We start from the raw sequence: 18,266 nt of genomic DNA, 5'->3' as shown, positions 1-18,266 counted from the left end.
GAGTCACGCCCTCATTTGGCGTGAATGACAACGCGTTTTATGAGACAAGTCACGCCAAAAAGCGGCAAGACAAGAAATTCACGCCAAAAATTGGCGTGAATTTATTGGCGTGAATTTTTCAGTCACGCCGATTTTTGGCGTGACTTTTCTGTCATGCCGTTTAATGGCGTGACACTTTATTCACGCCCCTGCAGCGGCACGAAGTCACGCCGATAGATTTTCAGTGCTGGTGTGGTCAGATGGGTGCCATTTTGACCGCATCAGTTGGTGTGGTCTGGACCACGTTTGGCCACGTTTGGTGCGGTCTAGAGCACGTTTAGTGTGGTCTAGGTCTAGAGCACGTTTAGTGTGGTCTAGACCGCATCAAACGCCCCAAACGTGGTCTAGACCACACCAACTGATGCGGTCAAAATGGCATACATTTGACCACACCAGTTGGTGCGGTCTAGACCACGTTTGATTTTTCAGTGCGGACGCCGAAAAAAGGTTCGCTGATTCATTGGGAACTCATTCACCAGAATATGAGGGGCATTCCATCCCAAATCGGCCACTTTTGTAGGTCACCATTTCGGATCATGACGAAAGTTTTTTTGTAGGTAGACCTTATCAAAAAAACATTCTGTGCAAAATCTCAGCCAGATCGGTCCAGTAGTTCCTGGGAAAAGCGCCCTCAAAGTTTTAGTCAAAACTTCATTTAGGTGGTTTGAGCAAATTCGCACTTTTTCACGTTTTGGCCGATAACTCCGTCACTATTCAAGCTACGATGATTCCCCGCACGGTTTCTGAAAGGGAAAACTGTGAGGATTCAGAAAATGTACTTGGATTTGAGATACGACTAGGTAAAGGTGGTGAAAAGTGCGAAAAATCACAGAAAATTTGTTTTTTTGGACCAATTTTTAGTGAGTTTTCCGGCCTATGCCCATATCGTGAAAATCCAAACCAAATAGCGGAAATTGTAGTCCATACCATGCCCAAACACGCTACGATCTCGGAATTGTTGGGTGTGGGTCTAGTTTCGGAGCTGCAGCGGCTTGAAAATTCGTAAAAATAGGTCAAATTCTGTTTTTGGCCAAAGTGCACGCGGGCAGTTTTTTTTTTAACAGGCTCCACGCGGCATGGGTAGCTTTGTTCAGATACCCCTTTTTGACCTTAGTTGAAGATTTAAGGTTCCCCATTTGAACAATGCAATCGATATTGTTCGAACAAGTGTCCTGGATCCACGAAAAACGAAAGCTGGGAACGCCTGCAGGGCTAGCCCGTATGCCGACCGGTCTTGCCTACCGCACAGGCGCTCGGGCCACTTCGGTCGGCCAGTGTCTTTCTCTCTCTCCCTCTCTCTACACCCCCCCCCCTTTTCCCTCTTCCCCCGCGGCTATCCCGTCCAGGTAAGGCAGGCCGTCGACTGTGTCCGAGACCAAGTCGCGGCTGGCTCTCCGTACACCGACTACAAAATTTTATTGCACCTCTCGATACGAGGGGGTATGCGCTCTCTGAACCTATGTACCGACTATTACGCTATTACGCTCTATTACGCCACAAATTAATCGGAATTTAGCTAAAATCGGCCTAAAACACACCAAAATTGATAAAATTTTGACAATTTCGGCTATTACGCTATTGCAGATAGAGTGAACCGACTATTACGCGAGTGCATACCCCCTCGTCTCGATAGGTCTCGTCAAGACCTTTTCAACGAGTGGTCGGAAGGGGGGTCCAGGAGTCCGACTTCAGCAGTTGCGTTCATCAGGATCTTGGAAAAAGAGGGTCAACCGACCGAAAAAAATGATAGCAGTTTTTGATGGCAGGGTCGACATGGGCCCCGTCCCGATTGAGCCCCGGTGACCTGAGCCCCGGACAGAGCCTCGGCCGAGCCCCGACTCGAGCCTTGACTCCAGACCCGACTGAGCCCCGATGGCCAGAGCCCCGATCTGAGCCCCATTTAAGCCCCACATGAGCCCCGCGCCAAAAAAATTGCAAAATGACGCAAAATCGCCACTAAAAAAGTTCAAAAATAGAAGTTTTGTTGCGTGGGGCTCAAATGGGCCTCAGGTCGGGGCTCAAACCGGGCTCAGATCGGGGCTCTGGCCATCGGGGCTCAGTCGGGGCTCGAGTCAGGGCTCAAGTCGGGCTCAAACGGGGCTCTGACCGGGGCTCAGATCATCGGGGCTCAATCGGGATGGGGCTCATGTCGACCCTGCCTTTTTGATACGTACCAAAAGTACGGGATTGCCGGGCAAAAAAGTACGGGATTCCCTGTAAAGAAAGTACGGTGTTGCCTGTAAAAAAAAGGTACGGTATTGCCTGTTAAAAAAAGTACGGTGAAGTCTGAATCAGTACAGGATTTACCGTGATCTTTTCTCGCAGTGTACCCCCTGCAGACGTTCCCAGCTTTCGTTTTTCGTGGATCCAGGACACTTGTTCGAACAATATCGATTGCATTGTTCAAATGGGGAACCTTAAATCTTCAACTAAGGTCAAAAAGGGGTATCTGAACAAAGCTACCCATGCCGCGTGGAGCCTGTTCAATAAAAAACACTGCCCGCGTGCACTTTGGCCAAAAACAGAATTTGACCTATTTTTACGAATTTTCAAGTCGCTGCAGCTCCGAAACTAGACCCACACCCAACAATTCCGAGATCGTAGCGTGTTTGGGCATGGTATGGACTACAATTTCCGCTATTCGGTTTGGATTTTCACGATATAGGCATAGGCCGAAAATCTCACTGAAAATTGGTCCAAAAAAAACAGTTTTCTGCGATTTTTCACTTTTTTCACCACCTTTACCTAGTCGTATCTCAAATCCAAGTACATTTTCTGAATCCTCACAGTATTCCCTTTCAGAAACCGTTCCGGGAATCATCGTAGCTTGAATAGTGACGGAGTTATCGGCCAAAACGTGAAAAAGTGCGAATTTGCTCAAACCACCTAAATGAAGTTTTGACTAAAACTTTGAGGGCGCTTATCTCAGAAACTACTGGACCGATCTGGCTGAGATTTTGCACAGAATGTTTTTTTGATAAGGTCTACCCACAAAAAAATTTTCATCGTGATCCGAAATGGTGACCTACAAAAGTGGCCGATTTGGGATGGAATGCCCCATGACCGAATATGACCGTTTGGTTGCAGACAACTTGCTACAGAAACCGAATGAATGTTGGATGTGAATTCTTAAGTCAGAGATAGGCCAATTTTAGGTGGTTTTCACTAAAAGCATTGATTTTGAGTTCGTCAAGAGTCTTTGTACCAACAAAATCGGATTCCTGGTTCAAAATCACGCCTAGTAAACTTTGAATCGACGCGATCTGTGACAGGTCTTCACACTTTTCGCAAATCTACCTCAACTGAATACCTTGTGTAGTGGCAAAGTTTTAGAAGGCTTGCCTTTTCCAAATTACTGGAGGTACAGCGGTGAAACTTCACACCTGCTCCGACATTGCTTGGAACAATATTTTGTCGGCGGAGGCGGAGATGGTCACGCGAAAGGTATAATCCGATCTAAAACCACCCAGAAATTACGGTTTTTGAATTTTTTCAGCGCCACTGCTTTTCACGCGGCGTGCTTAAACTTTTTTATCTCGGAATATGAGAGTTCGGTCCTTTATCTATACAATCCACGCATCGGATTGTCGAGAATCGATGTTGAACACCAAGACCCCAACCCCAAGGAAAGTAAAAACCGCTACCAAAACTGGGAAACAGTCATAACATCTTTTTGGGTTATCCTATCAACAAACTGGTGTCGGATTCACGTTCCTCGCGTGATTTTACATAAAATGCTATATTTTCAGCTCAATCGAGTGCACACTAATTGTACAATTTTGTACGTGGCGATGCATACTTTTAAACCTGCGTACCGTCATGCCCAAAATTGCGTGTGAATTTATGCATCTTTACGCACGATAATATGCAAATTTCGGCAAATTCCACGTATGCTCAAAATCTTACAAGTTGCGCGTACTAAATTCTACCCAAACATTTAGTGTGTCAGAAAGGTTTTTTTTCAAATTTGGTCAAAAATGTGAAAACTTGTCAGAGAAAAAGAAAATTACCGATTTAATCTGAACCGTGCATATTTCGGCACAAAACATTTGCGGCCTTTGTAAGACTCACAAGGACTACCTTTGGCCTAATAATAGAGGAAATCGTAATCGGTCGTGTTCCACGATCAAACTTCTTAAAAATAAAATAAAAAGTCTCTGAATACTCCAGGAGGATCCGGTAGTATTCTTTGTGCGGTCCAAATTGGACGAAGCCACGCAGAAAGCTTCTGTGTCCCCCCGTTCACTGCAAATCCGGTGGTAAGTTTACTTGCCACAAATTTGGCAAGCCCCGCGTTTTGAATGCCAAAATTTGGCAAGCTTGGCCCGGAAACACCTCCAAGCTTGCCAAAATTTGGCAAGCTTCTGAAGATTTCCGATTTAAGCTTGCCAAAGTTTAGCATTCAAAACGGCTGTGGCAAGTAAACTTACCACCGTATTTGCAGTGTTGTGGGCTCTCAAAGTCAAGGGTGCTGAAGCGCAAAATAAACCTTTTATAGAACTTTGTACTAGAACCTCCTGTTCGGACGTCAACTTTAGTAATGGTTACGTCGATGGTTAGTAATACTACAGGCAAGCATCGAGCACTTTGTTAAAATACGAACTTTTTGCTCCAATAACAATCTCAAAAAGATTGTGTTTTAGCATCAAATAAGTACGGGTCTGAAGCACGTTTAAAAGCCCTGCAAAATGGGACTCCGCGCACAATAAGAGCCAAAGTTTTAAACTTTCTTTCGAGTGACACTAAAAATTTCGTCTCGTTACGCAGCATTTATCTGTGTACGAAATACAAACTTACCCGTCAGTACTCGGTACAGACATAGGTTATCTGAACGGCCAAATGCATCTGAAAGCATAAAATTGCTCGCACGAAATGGATCTCTAGCTTTCATATTCAGCTTTTAAACAACTCAAGGTACATAATCTAAGTAGAAATAATGTCAGTAGGTTGAAGTCCTGAAGGGTAGTTGTGCGCTTGAATGACGCTGCAGTTTTACCAGTGTAAAACCCTAGAATCAATGCCGAAAACATCTGACATCTCATCACAACTACAGTAGCCAGTCGTTTCCGGTTATATCTGACCGCAGAATTTGTTCTTCGCACTTCACGTCCAAGACGCCTCTGAACATCCAATGTGCCGGTCCGCGATCCAGCATTGAAGCGGAACCGAAAACCGGAAGTGGACGCTGCGAGTCATCAGGTGAGCCCTTGCCAAGCCAGTCCGACATCGGCGCGACCGGACCACCATTCATAACTTCCGTTTTCGTTCGTCCAGCCTTCTACCTCCAACGTTCGCGACGCTGTCCCGGAGCTCCGGTTGCAGTCCGACGTGGACCGAGTCTCAAGCCGGTTCCACCAAGGCGTGGCCAGCCGCAACCCACCGTCGTTTATCGCAGTGTGAGGGACCCCGTCGTTGAAACAAGACTATCGGCGATCTTCACGAAAACAGATCTGAGGGGTAAGTGATACCGTATCTACAGTTTGGTTCTGTTCTCACGGTCTGCTGTTGGAATCGATTAGACTGCTCTGCACACGGTCTAATCGTTACGAGGTGCTCCGAACGTATGTAGGGTACACATAATTTCCATTGTTGGAGGAAAGTCCCAAAGAAGCACGTTACAAAATTTGGTCCAAAATTTGTCCTATCCTTCCGTACCTGTCGAATACGTAACATCTTCCATATTTTCCGCAATTGTTTTCATGCGTTCACATGGAACAGATACGGAACTTAAGTACTTTGCCAAAGAAATGAACAAGAAGACCGCAGGTAGTTCCTGCATTGTTATCCCAAGTGTCGCAATGAACTCATTTCGAATGCCACAAATGCGCTACTTTAAAGCAATTTTACATAGCCTTTTTATCACTGCTATTGTGTGACACTTAGGTAACACATCCGGATAATGTGTGAATTGTTACGAAGTAAGATGAAACCGGCATGACGAGTGCCACGGTAGAAAAGTCCCCTTGGAATTCAAGAGTATTTTCTCAAATCCAAGGGAGTTGGATCGAAACCAAGGGATCCCCTTGAAATCGAGTGCTGATTCCTTAGAACTCCCTTGAAAATGACAAAACCAAGGGACTCCCTCGGATCTCGAGGCTTTACCTTGGAACGTGAACATAAAAGTGACGATAAGAGTTTCGGCATTGCTTGTTCTCACAATGAGTATTCACTGTTTCCGTAGCTTTTATTATTTTTCTTGCTTTGAAAAATGAACGGAATCAAATTTTTATTCCTCTATCAATTCCAATCTCTAATGGCAACAATTACGAAATAAAAAGCCGCGAGGTGTAGCGGTTGCATTACAAGCATTTTCCTTGAACTATTGCAGAATGCCAAGGAAGTCCCTTGGTGTTCCTCGCTCTCCTGGGATTCCAAGGAGACGTTTTTACCGTCTGCAGTGCAGGCCTTGTTATACTTTGTACAAGTCCCTTCACACTTAAGACAAACCTTGTTGTTCTTTTTAGCTAAGTTTTCGTTGTACTACTCACACTTTCCCTTACAATGTTTTAAACGTTATTTAAACCTTGGCCATCGATTTCTAGTGCATGCATGTCCCACATCTGGATTTGCATTCATTTTCCTCTGATGGCTATATTTTCTTTGTAAGTAGTGACCAATTATTTCTGTATTTCAGGGACTCCTCATTCCCAAACTCAAAATGGGTCACGACTGTCCAGTGTGCGGCAAGAAGAATGAGTCCGCGTCCAGGCTGACTGTGCACCTGCGGACCCACACGGGAGAGAAGCCTTTTGAGTGCACGGTCTGCAACAAGAAGTTCAGCCAACGTAACAACCTCAAAACGCACCTCGGGATCCACACAGGAGAGAAGCCCCTGGAGTGCACGGTTTGCAACAAGAAGTTCAGCCTAGGTAGCAGCCTCAGAAAGCATTTCCGGACCCACACAGGAGACAAGCCCTTTGAGTGCACGGTTTGCAACAAGAAGTTCACCGAAAGTGGCAGCCTCAGAGTGCATCTCCGGATCCACACAGGGGAAAGGCCCTTTGAGTGCACGGTTTGCAACAAGAAGTTCATCGAAAGTGGCAAGCTCAGAGTACACCTCCGGACCCACACAGGAGACAAGCCTTTTGAGTGCACGGTCTGCAATAAGAGGTTCTTCCATGGTGGCAATCTCAGAGTGCATCTCCGAACCCACACAGGAGACAAGCCTTTTGAGTGCACGGTCTGCAACAAGAAGTTCGTCCAAGGTAGTAACCTCAGAGTGCATCTCCGGACCCACACAGGGGACAAGCCCTTTGAGTGCATGGTTTGCAACAAGAAGTTCGCCGAAAGTGGCAGCGTCAGAGTGCATCTGCGGATTCACGCAGGAGACAAGCCCTTTGAGTGCACGGTCTGCAACAAGAAGTTCACCAGAAGTGACATCCTCAGAATGCATCTCCGGACCCACACAGGAGACAAGCCCTTTGAGTGCACGGTTTGCAACAAGAAGTTCATCCAAAGTGGCAACCTCAGAAAGCATCTCCGGACCCACACAGGAGACAAGCGCTTTGAGTGCACGGTTTGCAGCAAGAGGTTCAGGCAAAACTCCCATCTGAAAAAGCATCTGCGAACCCACACTGGAGGACACGATTTGAACATCCAGTTGGCAAATGGCAGTTAAGTCAAGATGGCAGCAGTCTCAACTGCGCACTCTCGTTGAGGAAAAACGGCAAGCTGTATTTTTCCGGAATACAAGTACTTAAGCGGCAGGCCTAAGTGTAACGGTTGAGACTGTTCGCGAGGCGCATAACTAAGATATTTAGTCCGAATTTGTTTAATGTTAGGAAAACTATCCGTGTCTTAATCTTTTGTCATTTACAAGCTTATAGTTTTTTTTTCTCATTGTAAGAATTTAAGTGGGAAGTCATTTAGAACAATAGGACTGGGCTCTGGAAGTCTTAGGCTCTCATTTGAAAATGATTTTATTTCCGATTCGAATACATGACAATATGTGAATTTGACTTTCCGTCTCTGAAATACGACTCGTTTGTTTTAAGCACGCATCCGTTGATCTTTGGATGATGGCATTGATTGATCCTGGTCAACGTTACATAAGCTTTCTCTCAATTTGACTCAGTTGCACGTTTACTGATGTTACTTGTATACACTACTGTTTTTGCCTCTATATTGAATAAAAAAGTATTATTGACGTGTCCATTTTTTAGATAAAGGTAATGTTATATCTTCAGAGCAAGCCCATTTCTACACCGTCCCAAAAAAAATAAAACTCAAGAAGCCCAAAAAACGGTTTTGCTGATCCATTATGAATTATTTGACCAAAATTAAGGTCAAAGTATCGTTTGAAGAGTTTAGGTCCAATTAGGACAAGCCCAAGGAGCAAGCCTCCGAGTTATTTCGTTTGGTTTTCTTGGGCTCTCGGAGTTAAGAGGACCGTAGCGCAAAACACAAGCTCAGACCTATATGGACATTTTTCTCTCTTTTGTGCAAACGTAAAATGCACTATTTCCTTCTTAACTATGCACAATTTTGATCGTTTTAGGGATATATTTGTCAATAGAGTATATAGACATTGAAAAGTGCATTGCAAATGACATTAAGTCCGGTTTAATGGACTATAAACATTATACAACGAACAAAATTGTGAATAACGAAAGAGAAAATAGTACATATTACGTTTGCACAAAAACCTTTATGGCAAAATATAAAAAGTCAATACGAGTCTGAGAGTGCAAACCATTTTAATTTTTTGTATTTCCCGGAAATTTGCTTTTTATTACTGTCAAGTTTAAATTTTAGCGGGTGGCACATCGACCACACAGGTACCACTGCCAATGGTTGGTAGCCACCGCTGAGCCACCCTCCTATCAAATATCCCATCAAATAAGTACGGATATGAGGCACGATTTAAAGCCCTGCAAAATAACATGGTGTCACTGCGCGCACGATTTGAGTCAAATTTTTAACTTCTTTTCGAATCAAACTAAAAATTTCGTCTTGATACGCACACATACAGCACTTATCTGTGTACGAAGTACACACATACTCGTCTGTACTCAGAACGGACAGGTCATCTGAACGGCCAAATGCATCTGAAAGCATAAAATTTCCCACGAAATGGATCTCTGGCTTCATATTTTGCTTTGAGACGGCTCAAGGTACTTGATCTCAGTAGTACTATCGTCGTTTGATTGCAGTTGGAAGAAGTTGTCACAGAAATGTCAACACGATGAAGAATTTTGTCCTCAACATCACATTGTTTTGAGCGAATGAATTTTTCGTACAAATTTCGTGCGAAGAACAGCACACAATATTTTATTTCAGAACAAGCGTGCAAATGTGAACGAAGAATTCCTTTGCGCAAAAACTGTGTTGTCTCGTACAACATTTGTACGAAAATATTTATGGCGCAGATATCATCCCTGACCTTGATTCGACATAATTATGTTAAACCTGATGAACTTTTAGAATTCCACGTTCAGTTGTCATCTGCCTGCACAGGTTAAAGTAAAGCGTAGTATGACGCCTTTCGTGAAGCGCACAGTCTGTATACCACAAACATAACTGTCTAATTAGTACACACTTACAAACGCATACTTGGCCAACCACGCACTTACAAACGCGTGCTGGGCAAGTGCGCACTCTCCAACGCATGCATGGCGACGTATAACTCCATGCACAGCATCTATGCTATAGGCATTTGTAGGTGTCTCCTTACCAAGCAGCCAGGTCTGTACTTGACTAAGTATGCATTAGTATGTGTGTACTTGCAAGCATGCATTTTTAACTATGTACCAAGTAGACAGTTAGGTTGCTAGTGTCCGCCCTACTTGAAGCGTACAAGAGCTCATGCGCTTCTTCCCTTCTATCTAAATGCACGGGAGATGTCGTGAAGCGTAGCTGTGCGCTTGAATGACGCGTGCAACTACGCTGTAGTCTTACCAGAGGGAAACCCTAGAATCAAATATTCACTGCCGAAAACGTCTGACATCTCATCACAACTGCAGTAGGCGGTCGTTTCCGGTTATTTCAGTCTTCTGATTTTGTTTTTCACACTTCAGGTCCAAGACGCCTCTTCTGAACATCCAATCTGCCGGTCCGCAAACCAGTATTGAAGCGGAACCGAAAATCGGAAGCGGACGCTGCGAGTCATCAGGTGAGCCCAAGCCAAGCCAATCCGAGATCGGCGCGACCGGACCATCATTCGTTACTTCCGGTTTTGATCCTTCAGCCTTCGATCTCCAACGTTGACGACGCAGTGCCGGAGCACCGTTCGCAGTCCGACGTGGACCGAGTAGCTAGCCGGTTCCGCCAAGGCGTGGTCTGAACACACCGTCGTTTCTCGCAGTGAGAGGGATCCGGTTGCTCAACCAGTGTGTCGGCGATCTTCACGTAAACAGAACTGAGGGGTAAGTGACACCGCATCTACAGTTTGTTTCTGTTCTCACGGTCTGCTGTAAGAGTTGAATAGAATTCTCTGCACTAGCTCAGACGTTGCAAGGTGTTTCGAGCATTTGTAGGGTTCAAATATTCATTGTTAGAGGAAAGTCCCAAACAAGTACGTAACTAAATCTGGTCAAAAATTTGTCCGAGCCTTCCGTACCTACCAAATACGGAACATCTGTATTTTACGGTATTTTTTTTCCGTAACCGTTTTTATGCGTTCACATGGACCAGGTACGGACCTTGCGTACTTTGACAAAGGAATGAACAAGATGATCACAGGAAGTTCCTCATTGTTATCTCAAATGCAGTAATGAACTCATTTCGAATGCCACGAATGCGATACTTGAATGCAATTATACATATTAGCGTTTTGATCACTTGCTTATTCTGTGACATCACGTCAGAAAATTCTGTGAATTGCAACGAAGTAAAATGAAACCGGCATGACGAGTGGACGTTCAAGACGTCCCCTTGGAAGTCAGGGTATTTTCTCTGATCCAAGGGAGTTGGAACGAAACCAAGGGATTCCTTTGAAATCAATGTCAACACTGTCACGAAAAGCTACGGAAAATTCTGTAAACAGCTTGTGGTAATTCTCCGTAGCCCCCTTATCAGTATTCTCCGTAGGCTCTAACAGTCCGTAGGACCGCACAGTTTTCTCCGTAGGACCTCACAGTGATCTCCGTAGGACTGTACAGTCTTCCAGGTCCTACGGAGAAGACTGTGCGGTCCTACGGAGAATACTGTACGCCCCTACGGAGAATACTGTAAGAGCCTACGGAGAATATTGATAATAGGGCTACGGAGAATCCTGGCAAAAAAATTAACAGAATTTTCCGTACATTTTTGCCACAGTGAATGCACTCTCTTGAGAATTAACTAACCAAAGGGACTCCCTCGGATTTCGAGGATTTCTTTTGGAATTTCGTGCTGGGGACGTAAACATAAAAGTGAGGTCAAGAGTTTCAGCCTCGCTTGTTTTCACATTTAGTTTTCACTATTTCGATAGCCTTATTTCCTTAGTTGCTTCGACTACTGAACGGTATCAAATTTTTATCCCGGAAATAATTCATCTCTCATTGCTAAAATTATGAAAGATCAAAGGCGCGAGGCGTCTCTCAGATTGTTAATGACTTTTTGTCCTTTGTTGAAGAGTATTTTACACAGCATTTCTTCGATATTTATGAAGGATTTTGTTCCTTATATTGACATAAAGTCAATTTGCTTTTGTCAAAGGGTCAATACGCAATTGACTTAGAAAATAGTCAATAATTGATGACAATAAAGTCTTTATAGAGAACAATATTGTACATGGTTACAAAGGAAATACTACATTTTATTGCTGCTTCAAAAACAACGTAAGCCAAGGACAAAATGTCAATTATGGAGAGAAAAAAATCAATACCAGTCTGAGCTATAGCGGTTACATACATTTCAAGCACCTTCCTTGGAAAATCACAAAATTCTAAGAGAGTCCCAAGGATTCACGCAAAGTTCGCTTATTTTCAAGAGGACTCCTTGGAATTAGTGCCAATTCCACGGGACTCTCTTTGTTTTGCTCGTTCATCTTATTGGGTTCTATAGGGACGTTTTAACGGTGTGGTGTTCAGGCTTCGTTGTACTTTCTACAAGTCTCGTCATACTTGCGACAAACCCTGTTGTTCTTTTTACCACAGTTTTCGGTACTTTCGTGGCACTCAGTCTCGTATTGACTTTTTATCTTTTGTAACAAGGTTTTTTGTGCGAACGTAATATTTAGCTGTGCACTATTTGGTTCATCGTACAATGTATTTGGTCCATGAAACTGACTTTTTGTCATTTGCAATGTACTTTTCCATTTCTAAGTGATCTATTGACAATTTTATCCTTGAAATGATCAAAATTGTGCATAGTTAAAAAGAAAATAGTACGTTTTACGTTTGCTCCAAAAACATGACAACCACTCGAGAAAAAAACCATATAGGTCTGAGTGTTACCACTCACAGTTCTTCTTCTATTTTTGTAAACGTTAGACAAACTGTGCACTGTAAAAATTATGTTGTGAATTTACGACGGATTATTTTACGAAGGTTTTTGGGAATGTCCAAAAGTGCACTGTAAATGTCTCTTTCCAACAGGAAGTTTTGTAAATCAACGGAAGTTCGTCGTTAATTTACGAAGGTTCTTTGTAAATTTACGAAGAAAATTCGTAAATGTACAAAGTCTGTTGTAAATTTACGAAGCCCTTCGTAAATTTACGACGGGCTACGTAAATCTACGACGGATCTTCGTAAATCTACGGCGGACCTTCGTAAATAAACGAAGGATCTGTTGGCAATTTTTTTGCCGAAGGATCCGTCGTTAATACCAGACGTATAATTACGAAGAATCTCTGTATATTAATGAAGGTTCTTTGTTTATAAACGAAGGTTCCCTGTAAATTTACGAAGTATCTTTGAAGATTTACGAAGGTGCTTCGTAAATTTCCATTGCGATTGTAAAATCGACAGAGATCGTTAATAAAATTAACGAAGGTTTTTGCAAATATACGAAGACTTTTGTAAATTAACGAAGGAACCGTTGGCAATTTTTTTGCCGAAGGATCCGTCGTTTTTTCCGGACATTAATTTTTACAGTGTGCCCATCGATTCCTGGTGCATGCATGTCCCACACGAGGACTTGCACTCATTTTCTTGTGAAGGCTTTATTAACTTTGTAAGTGATGACCAATAATTTCTGTCTTTCAGGGACTTCCCATTCCCAAACTCAAAATGGGTCACGACTGTCCAGTGTGCGGCAAGAAGAATGAGTCCGTGTCCAAGCTGACTGTGCACCTGCGGACCCACACGGGAGAGAAGCCTTTTGAGTGCACGGTTTGCAACAAGAAGTTTAGCCATCGTTGCAACCTCAAAACGCACCTCGGGATCCACACAGGAGAGAAGCCCTTGGAGTGCACGGTTTGCAACAAGAAATTCAGCCAAGGTAGCAGCCTCAGAAAGCATTTCCGGACCCACACAGGGGACAAGCCTTTTGAGTGCACGGTGTGCAACAAGAAGTTCACCGCAAGTGGCAGCCTCAGAGTGCATCTCCGGACCCACACTGGGGACAAGCCCTTTGAGTGCACGGTCTGCAACAAGAAGTTCAACCAAGGTGGCGGCCTCAGAGTGCATCTCCGGACCCACACAGGGGAGAAGCCCTTTGAGTGCACGGTCTGCAACAAGAAGTTCAACCAAGGTGGCGACCTCAGAGTGCATCTCCGGACCCACACAGGGGACAAGCCCTTTGAGTGCACGGTTTGCAACAAGAAGTTCGCCGAAAGTGGCAGCCTCAGAGTGCATCTCCGGACCCACACAGGAGACAAGCCCTTTGAGTGCACGGTTTGCAACAAGAAGTTCACCAGAAGTGGCAAGCTCAGAGTACACCTCCGGACCCACACAGGGGACAAGCCCTTTGAGTGCACGGTTTGCAACAAGAAGTTCAGGCAAAACTCTCATCTGAAAACGCACCTGCGAACCCACACTGAAGGAAACGATTTGAACATCGAGTTGGCAAATAGGAGTTAAGTCAAGATGACAGCAGTGTCAACTGCGGACTCTCTTTGAGGAAAAACGGCAGGCTGTATTTATCCGGAAGACGATTTCTAAGCGCCAGGCCTAAGTGTACCAGACTGCTCATGAGGCGCACAACTTATATTTTAAGTCCCAATTTGTTCAAAGTAGGACACCATCTCCGTGTTAATTTTTTGTCTTTTTACAATTTTATAGTTTTTTTTTTCATTTGTAGGAGTTAAGTGGGAAGTCAGAACAATATGACTCGGCTCTGTAGTCTTAGATCCTCATTTAAAAATGATTATATTTCAAATTCGTATACATGACAATATTTGATTTTGACATTCCGTCTCTGAAATGAGACTCGTTTGTTTGAAGCAGGCTTCCGTCGATCATTGGAAGATGGCATTGATTTAATCTTGTTAACATAACATTAGCGTTGTATCAATGTCTCTCAGTTGCACGTTTTACATATTTTACATGTTTCTTGCCTTTGGTGGAGACTTTTTTGAACTGTTTGCACCTCTCTGTTTAATAAAGAAGTATTATTGACGTGTCCATTATTCAGATAAAGCTAAAGTAATATCTTGAGAGAAAGCCCATTTCTACACCGTCCCAAATCACATACTGTTTCATTTAAAAAATAAAAGAAACTCCGGACGCCGAAAAAAGGTTCGCTGATTCATTGGGAACTCATTCACCACAATATGACCGTTTGGTTGCAGACAACTACTGTTACAGAAACCGAATGAATGTTGGATGTGAATTCTGAAGTCAGAAATAGGCCATTTTTAGGTGGTTTACACGAAAAGCATTGATTTTGAGTTCATCAAGAGTCTTTGTACCAACAAAATCGGATTCCTGGTTCCAAATTACGCCCAGAAAACTTTGAATCGACGCGATCTGTGACAGGTCTTCACACTTATCGCAAATCTACCTAAAGTGAATACTTTGTGTAGTGGCAAAGTTTTAGAAGGCTAGCCTTTGTCGAACTCCTAGAGGTACAGCGGTGAAACAGGCGTATAACTTATATATTAAGTTCCACTTTGTTCAAAGAAGAATACTAACTATCTCCGTGTTAATTTTTTGTCTTTTTACAATATTATAGTTTGTTTCTTTTCATTTGTAGTAGTTAAGTGGGAAGTCATTTAGAACTATATGACTCGGCTGTGTAGAGGTCTTAGATCCTCATTTCAAGATGATTATATTTCCAATTCGTATACATGACAATATTTGATTTTGACATTCCGTCTCTGAAATAAGATTCGTTTGTTTTAAGCACGCTTCCGCTGATGATTGGAAGAGGGCATTGATTGAAACCTGTCACCGTTACTCAAGCGTTGTATCGATTGGCAAACAGTGGAGACTTCTTTGTACTGTTTGTACCTTTCTATTGAATAAAGAAGTATTATTGACGTGTCTATTTTTCAGTTAAACATCTTGATAGCAAGCCCATTTCTGCACCGTTCCAAACCAAATACTGTTCAATAAAAAGAAAACTCCAGAAGCCGAAAAAAAGTTCGCTGATCCCTTTTTGGCGAGCGATAGCGAGCCCATGCCGTGTTTGGGGGTACCAAAAAGTGACTGGTCGTGCGTCTGTCTGTCTGTCTGTCTGTAACTCACTCACGTTTCTCAGCAACTACCGCACAAATAGTTTCAAAATTTCGCACCGGAAGGCTCCTAAATCTCCCCCAGGGGGAGTTTATCTTATTATCACGATTACTATTGTTTGAAATATTCAAAACATCTTTTTGAATTAGGTTCTTAGCGTGGTTAGGTTGGCAGTGGTTGGCGGCTCGTAGCAATTTTTCATACTTGCGGCCGCGACTCTCAAATACGGGACCTAGCAAAACATTGGCAAATAAAACAAACTAAAGAGCAGAAGGGCTTAGAAGTGAGTACGGTCATAGTTTTTTGATATTTTAGAATGATTGAAACCCCTCCGGAGTGTCAACTCAGTGAAATACGGAAAATGAAAGTGACAATTATTACGCGTTTCGTCCATCCGTCCGCCCCCTCCCCTCCCCCGCTACACCGCTACAGAGGAAATGTTTTGGTCAGTGGAGTGTGTTTGATAATTGCAAGAATGATTTGGTCTTTTTAACCTTTGTGAGTGTATTTCCATTTTTATTCAGACACTATACTTTTTAGTTGTTTGCTTTGCTCAAATAACAGTTAGAAAATAAATTAATACATTCTATAAGTACACTCTGGACACGAATGTTGCGAAAATAAATAGTCTTTGCTGACTCTTGGCACAGACTCTGGGAAAAGGCTTCATTGCAATGCTGTAAGTTTACTATAGTACTAACCTTAAAGATAACCATACGGTGAGTGAGTGTAGCGCATACAAGGTTTGACATTGACATCTGATTCAATGAGACGATTCAGTGACTTGATCATATGATTTCATGAGACGATTCTTTTAACTTCATCATACATTGTCTGCGACAACTGGTAATTTGTGTCGGTCATGGTTTTAGTTGGCTCTCTTTTTAATTTACTTAGAATGTTAGGTAAATACTTATGCTATACTGTTTCAAAGATTAAATATCACATCATGACTATCATTATGAATAAGATTAACTTGCATTTAGCAAAAAGTGGGCTCGACATCGGATTCTATGGAACGATTCAGTGGGTCTGATAGAAGGTCTTCTCCATAAAGTAGTTGCAATCAGCCTGCCTGTAAATGTGTCTCTTTTTAATTAATTCAGATATAATCAATATAGTTTCATCCGCTAGTTTAAAATAAAAGGAAGCATCCGCTAGTTTAAAATAAAAGGAAGATAAAAGGTGTGTTGATTTTGTAATTCTCTTGTAGATTTTCAGGATGGAAATAGATAAAACTGGTAGATTCAATTTTCACGTGTATTCCATAGAGCAGGAGCACATCGAGACAAATGAAGGTTCACTGGGGATCAAATGAGCGGGAACGTTCAAATGCTCCCTTTTTTGTAAGGCATGGCGTTTAATGCTGAAAGAAGTTAAATGTTGCAAAGATGCCTAGAAGGCATTTGTGCGCATCGAAGCACGCATAGAAGTTGCTGCAGAGTGTTAAGATTGCCTCATGAAACTTTGGCCTTAATGAAAGTAGGATCCCCAGCGATAGCGCCTGCTGGGTAGGCAACAAGCAGTACACAAACGTCCATAACCTCGAACTGCATAGCTTTTATTTGTTTCACGAGATGAAGTCCTAAAATTTTCAATGAATCCATGTTCCTGTGAGGCACGAATGCCAATAAATTCGTGGCGAGTCATAACCTCCGTTTAAATGGTAGATATATGGTAGAAAAGAAGTCGAAATTCAAGCTTCCCGCGAGATTGATCCCCAGTGAGTAAAGAACGTTCCGGGTCCCATCACGAGGGGTCGGCAACTCACATATTACTTCGTACGCGGTGGATATATTACCCGTATATTACCTTATATTACTTGCATATTACCACAATTTCGACTCTATAATACCCCTATATTACTGTATATTCCTTTGTATTACTTTATATTACACATGTATTACCCATATTACTGGTAATATACGTATACTCCCTCGTACACGGCCAAGGGAAGTTGCCGACCCCTCGTCCCATCACCGCTAGTGACTTCCCAGATCGCATCTGCTCCTGCTCTATTGGCTTGGCAGTACAGGAGTGAACAGGAAATTTCAGAAACGACAAACGCAGTAGTAGACAAAAGACAAACGACATAAAACAATAGAATGACGATATGACAAATGTTTCTGTACCTAAATATGACAAACTAATACAAAAGGCTTTATAGGTATTACTAATGACATTGCGTATTCATAAGTTTAACAACAAGGAGATATCGAATGGTAATTGAGGCATTTGTGAATCGTATTAAGCAATTCAATGCTGGCAGTTGAATGTTACTTGACTGAGTAACAGGGTCAGGGTTCATGGTACGACACCGTGAACAGGAAACACTCTTAGAAATTGCGTTCATGTTAACAACAGCAGACCCATACTTATTCAACTAGAATTACATGATTTAGGGCCAAAATTTCCACGGTGAGTCATTGACTCCTACAGTATTTGGTGTGCTGATCACGAAAATGACTTCCAATTTCATCCCAGACCTTTACTTTTCCCAAAATTTACCAATTTTGGACCAAAATTTTCAAGTCAAGTTTTACATAGTTTCCTGCAGTTTTTGGTGTGCTGATCACGAAAATGACTTCCAATTTCATCCCAGACCTTTACTTTTCCCAAAATTTACCAATTTTGGACCAAAATTTTCAAGTCAAGTTTTACATAGTTTCCTGCAGTTTTTGGTGTGCT

At 42.8% G+C, this 18,266-nt stretch overlaps 2 protein-coding genes across 7 annotated transcripts; both read left to right on the top strand.

The window, feature by feature from the left end:
- Positions 1-4,516: 4,516 nt before the first annotated feature.
- On the top strand, positions 4,517-14,550 carry LOC117648677 (gastrula zinc finger protein XlCGF17.1-like). Of its 6 annotated transcripts, none has more exons than XM_034391338.1 (4): positions 4,517-4,594; positions 10,056-10,150; positions 10,226-10,403; positions 13,167-14,550. In XM_034391338.1, exon 4 carries the CDS (start codon positions 13,191-13,193, stop codon positions 13,980-13,982), a length of 792 nt encoding a protein of 263 aa, XP_034247229.1. In that variant the 5' UTR covers positions 4,517-4,594; positions 10,056-10,150; positions 10,226-10,403; positions 13,167-13,190; the 3' UTR covers positions 13,983-14,550. The 6 variants fall into 6 exon arrangements, with proteins under 6 accessions (XP_034247229.1, XP_034247227.1, XP_034247230.1 ...); XM_034391336.1 differs by lacking the exon at positions 4,517-4,594 and adding an exon at positions 4,605-4,953; XM_034391339.1 differs by lacking the exon at positions 4,517-4,594 and adding an exon at positions 9,014-9,152.
- Positions 5,580-8,191, top strand: LOC117648676 (zinc finger protein 239-like). The gene is made up of 2 exons (XM_034391333.1): positions 5,580-5,600; positions 6,674-8,191. The coding sequence occupies exon 2, from the start codon at positions 6,698-6,700 to the stop codon at positions 7,655-7,657; it is 960 nt and encodes a 319-aa protein (XP_034247224.1). The 5' UTR covers positions 5,580-5,600; positions 6,674-6,697; the 3' UTR covers positions 7,658-8,191.
- Positions 14,551-18,266: the final 3,716 nt, after the last annotated feature.

This window comes from Thrips palmi, unplaced genomic scaffold (assembly GCF_012932325.1).
Source record: "Thrips palmi isolate BJ-2018 unplaced genomic scaffold, TpBJ-2018v1 HiC_scaffold_3, whole genome shotgun sequence".
NCBI classification, from domain to species: Eukaryota; Metazoa; Arthropoda; class Insecta; order Thysanoptera; family Thripidae; genus Thrips; species Thrips palmi.
Note: the sequence above shows the minus strand (reverse complement) of the source record. Positions and strands in the feature narration are given on the sequence as shown.

Coding starts and splice junctions, on each gene's coding strand:
- LOC117648676 (XM_034391333.1), top strand. CDS start 6,698: ATGGGTCACGACTGTCCAGTGTGCGGCAAGAAGAATGAGTCCGCGTCC.
- LOC117648677 (XM_034391338.1), top strand. CDS start 13,191: ATGGGTCACGACTGTCCAGTGTGCGGCAAGAAGAATGAGTCCGTGTCC.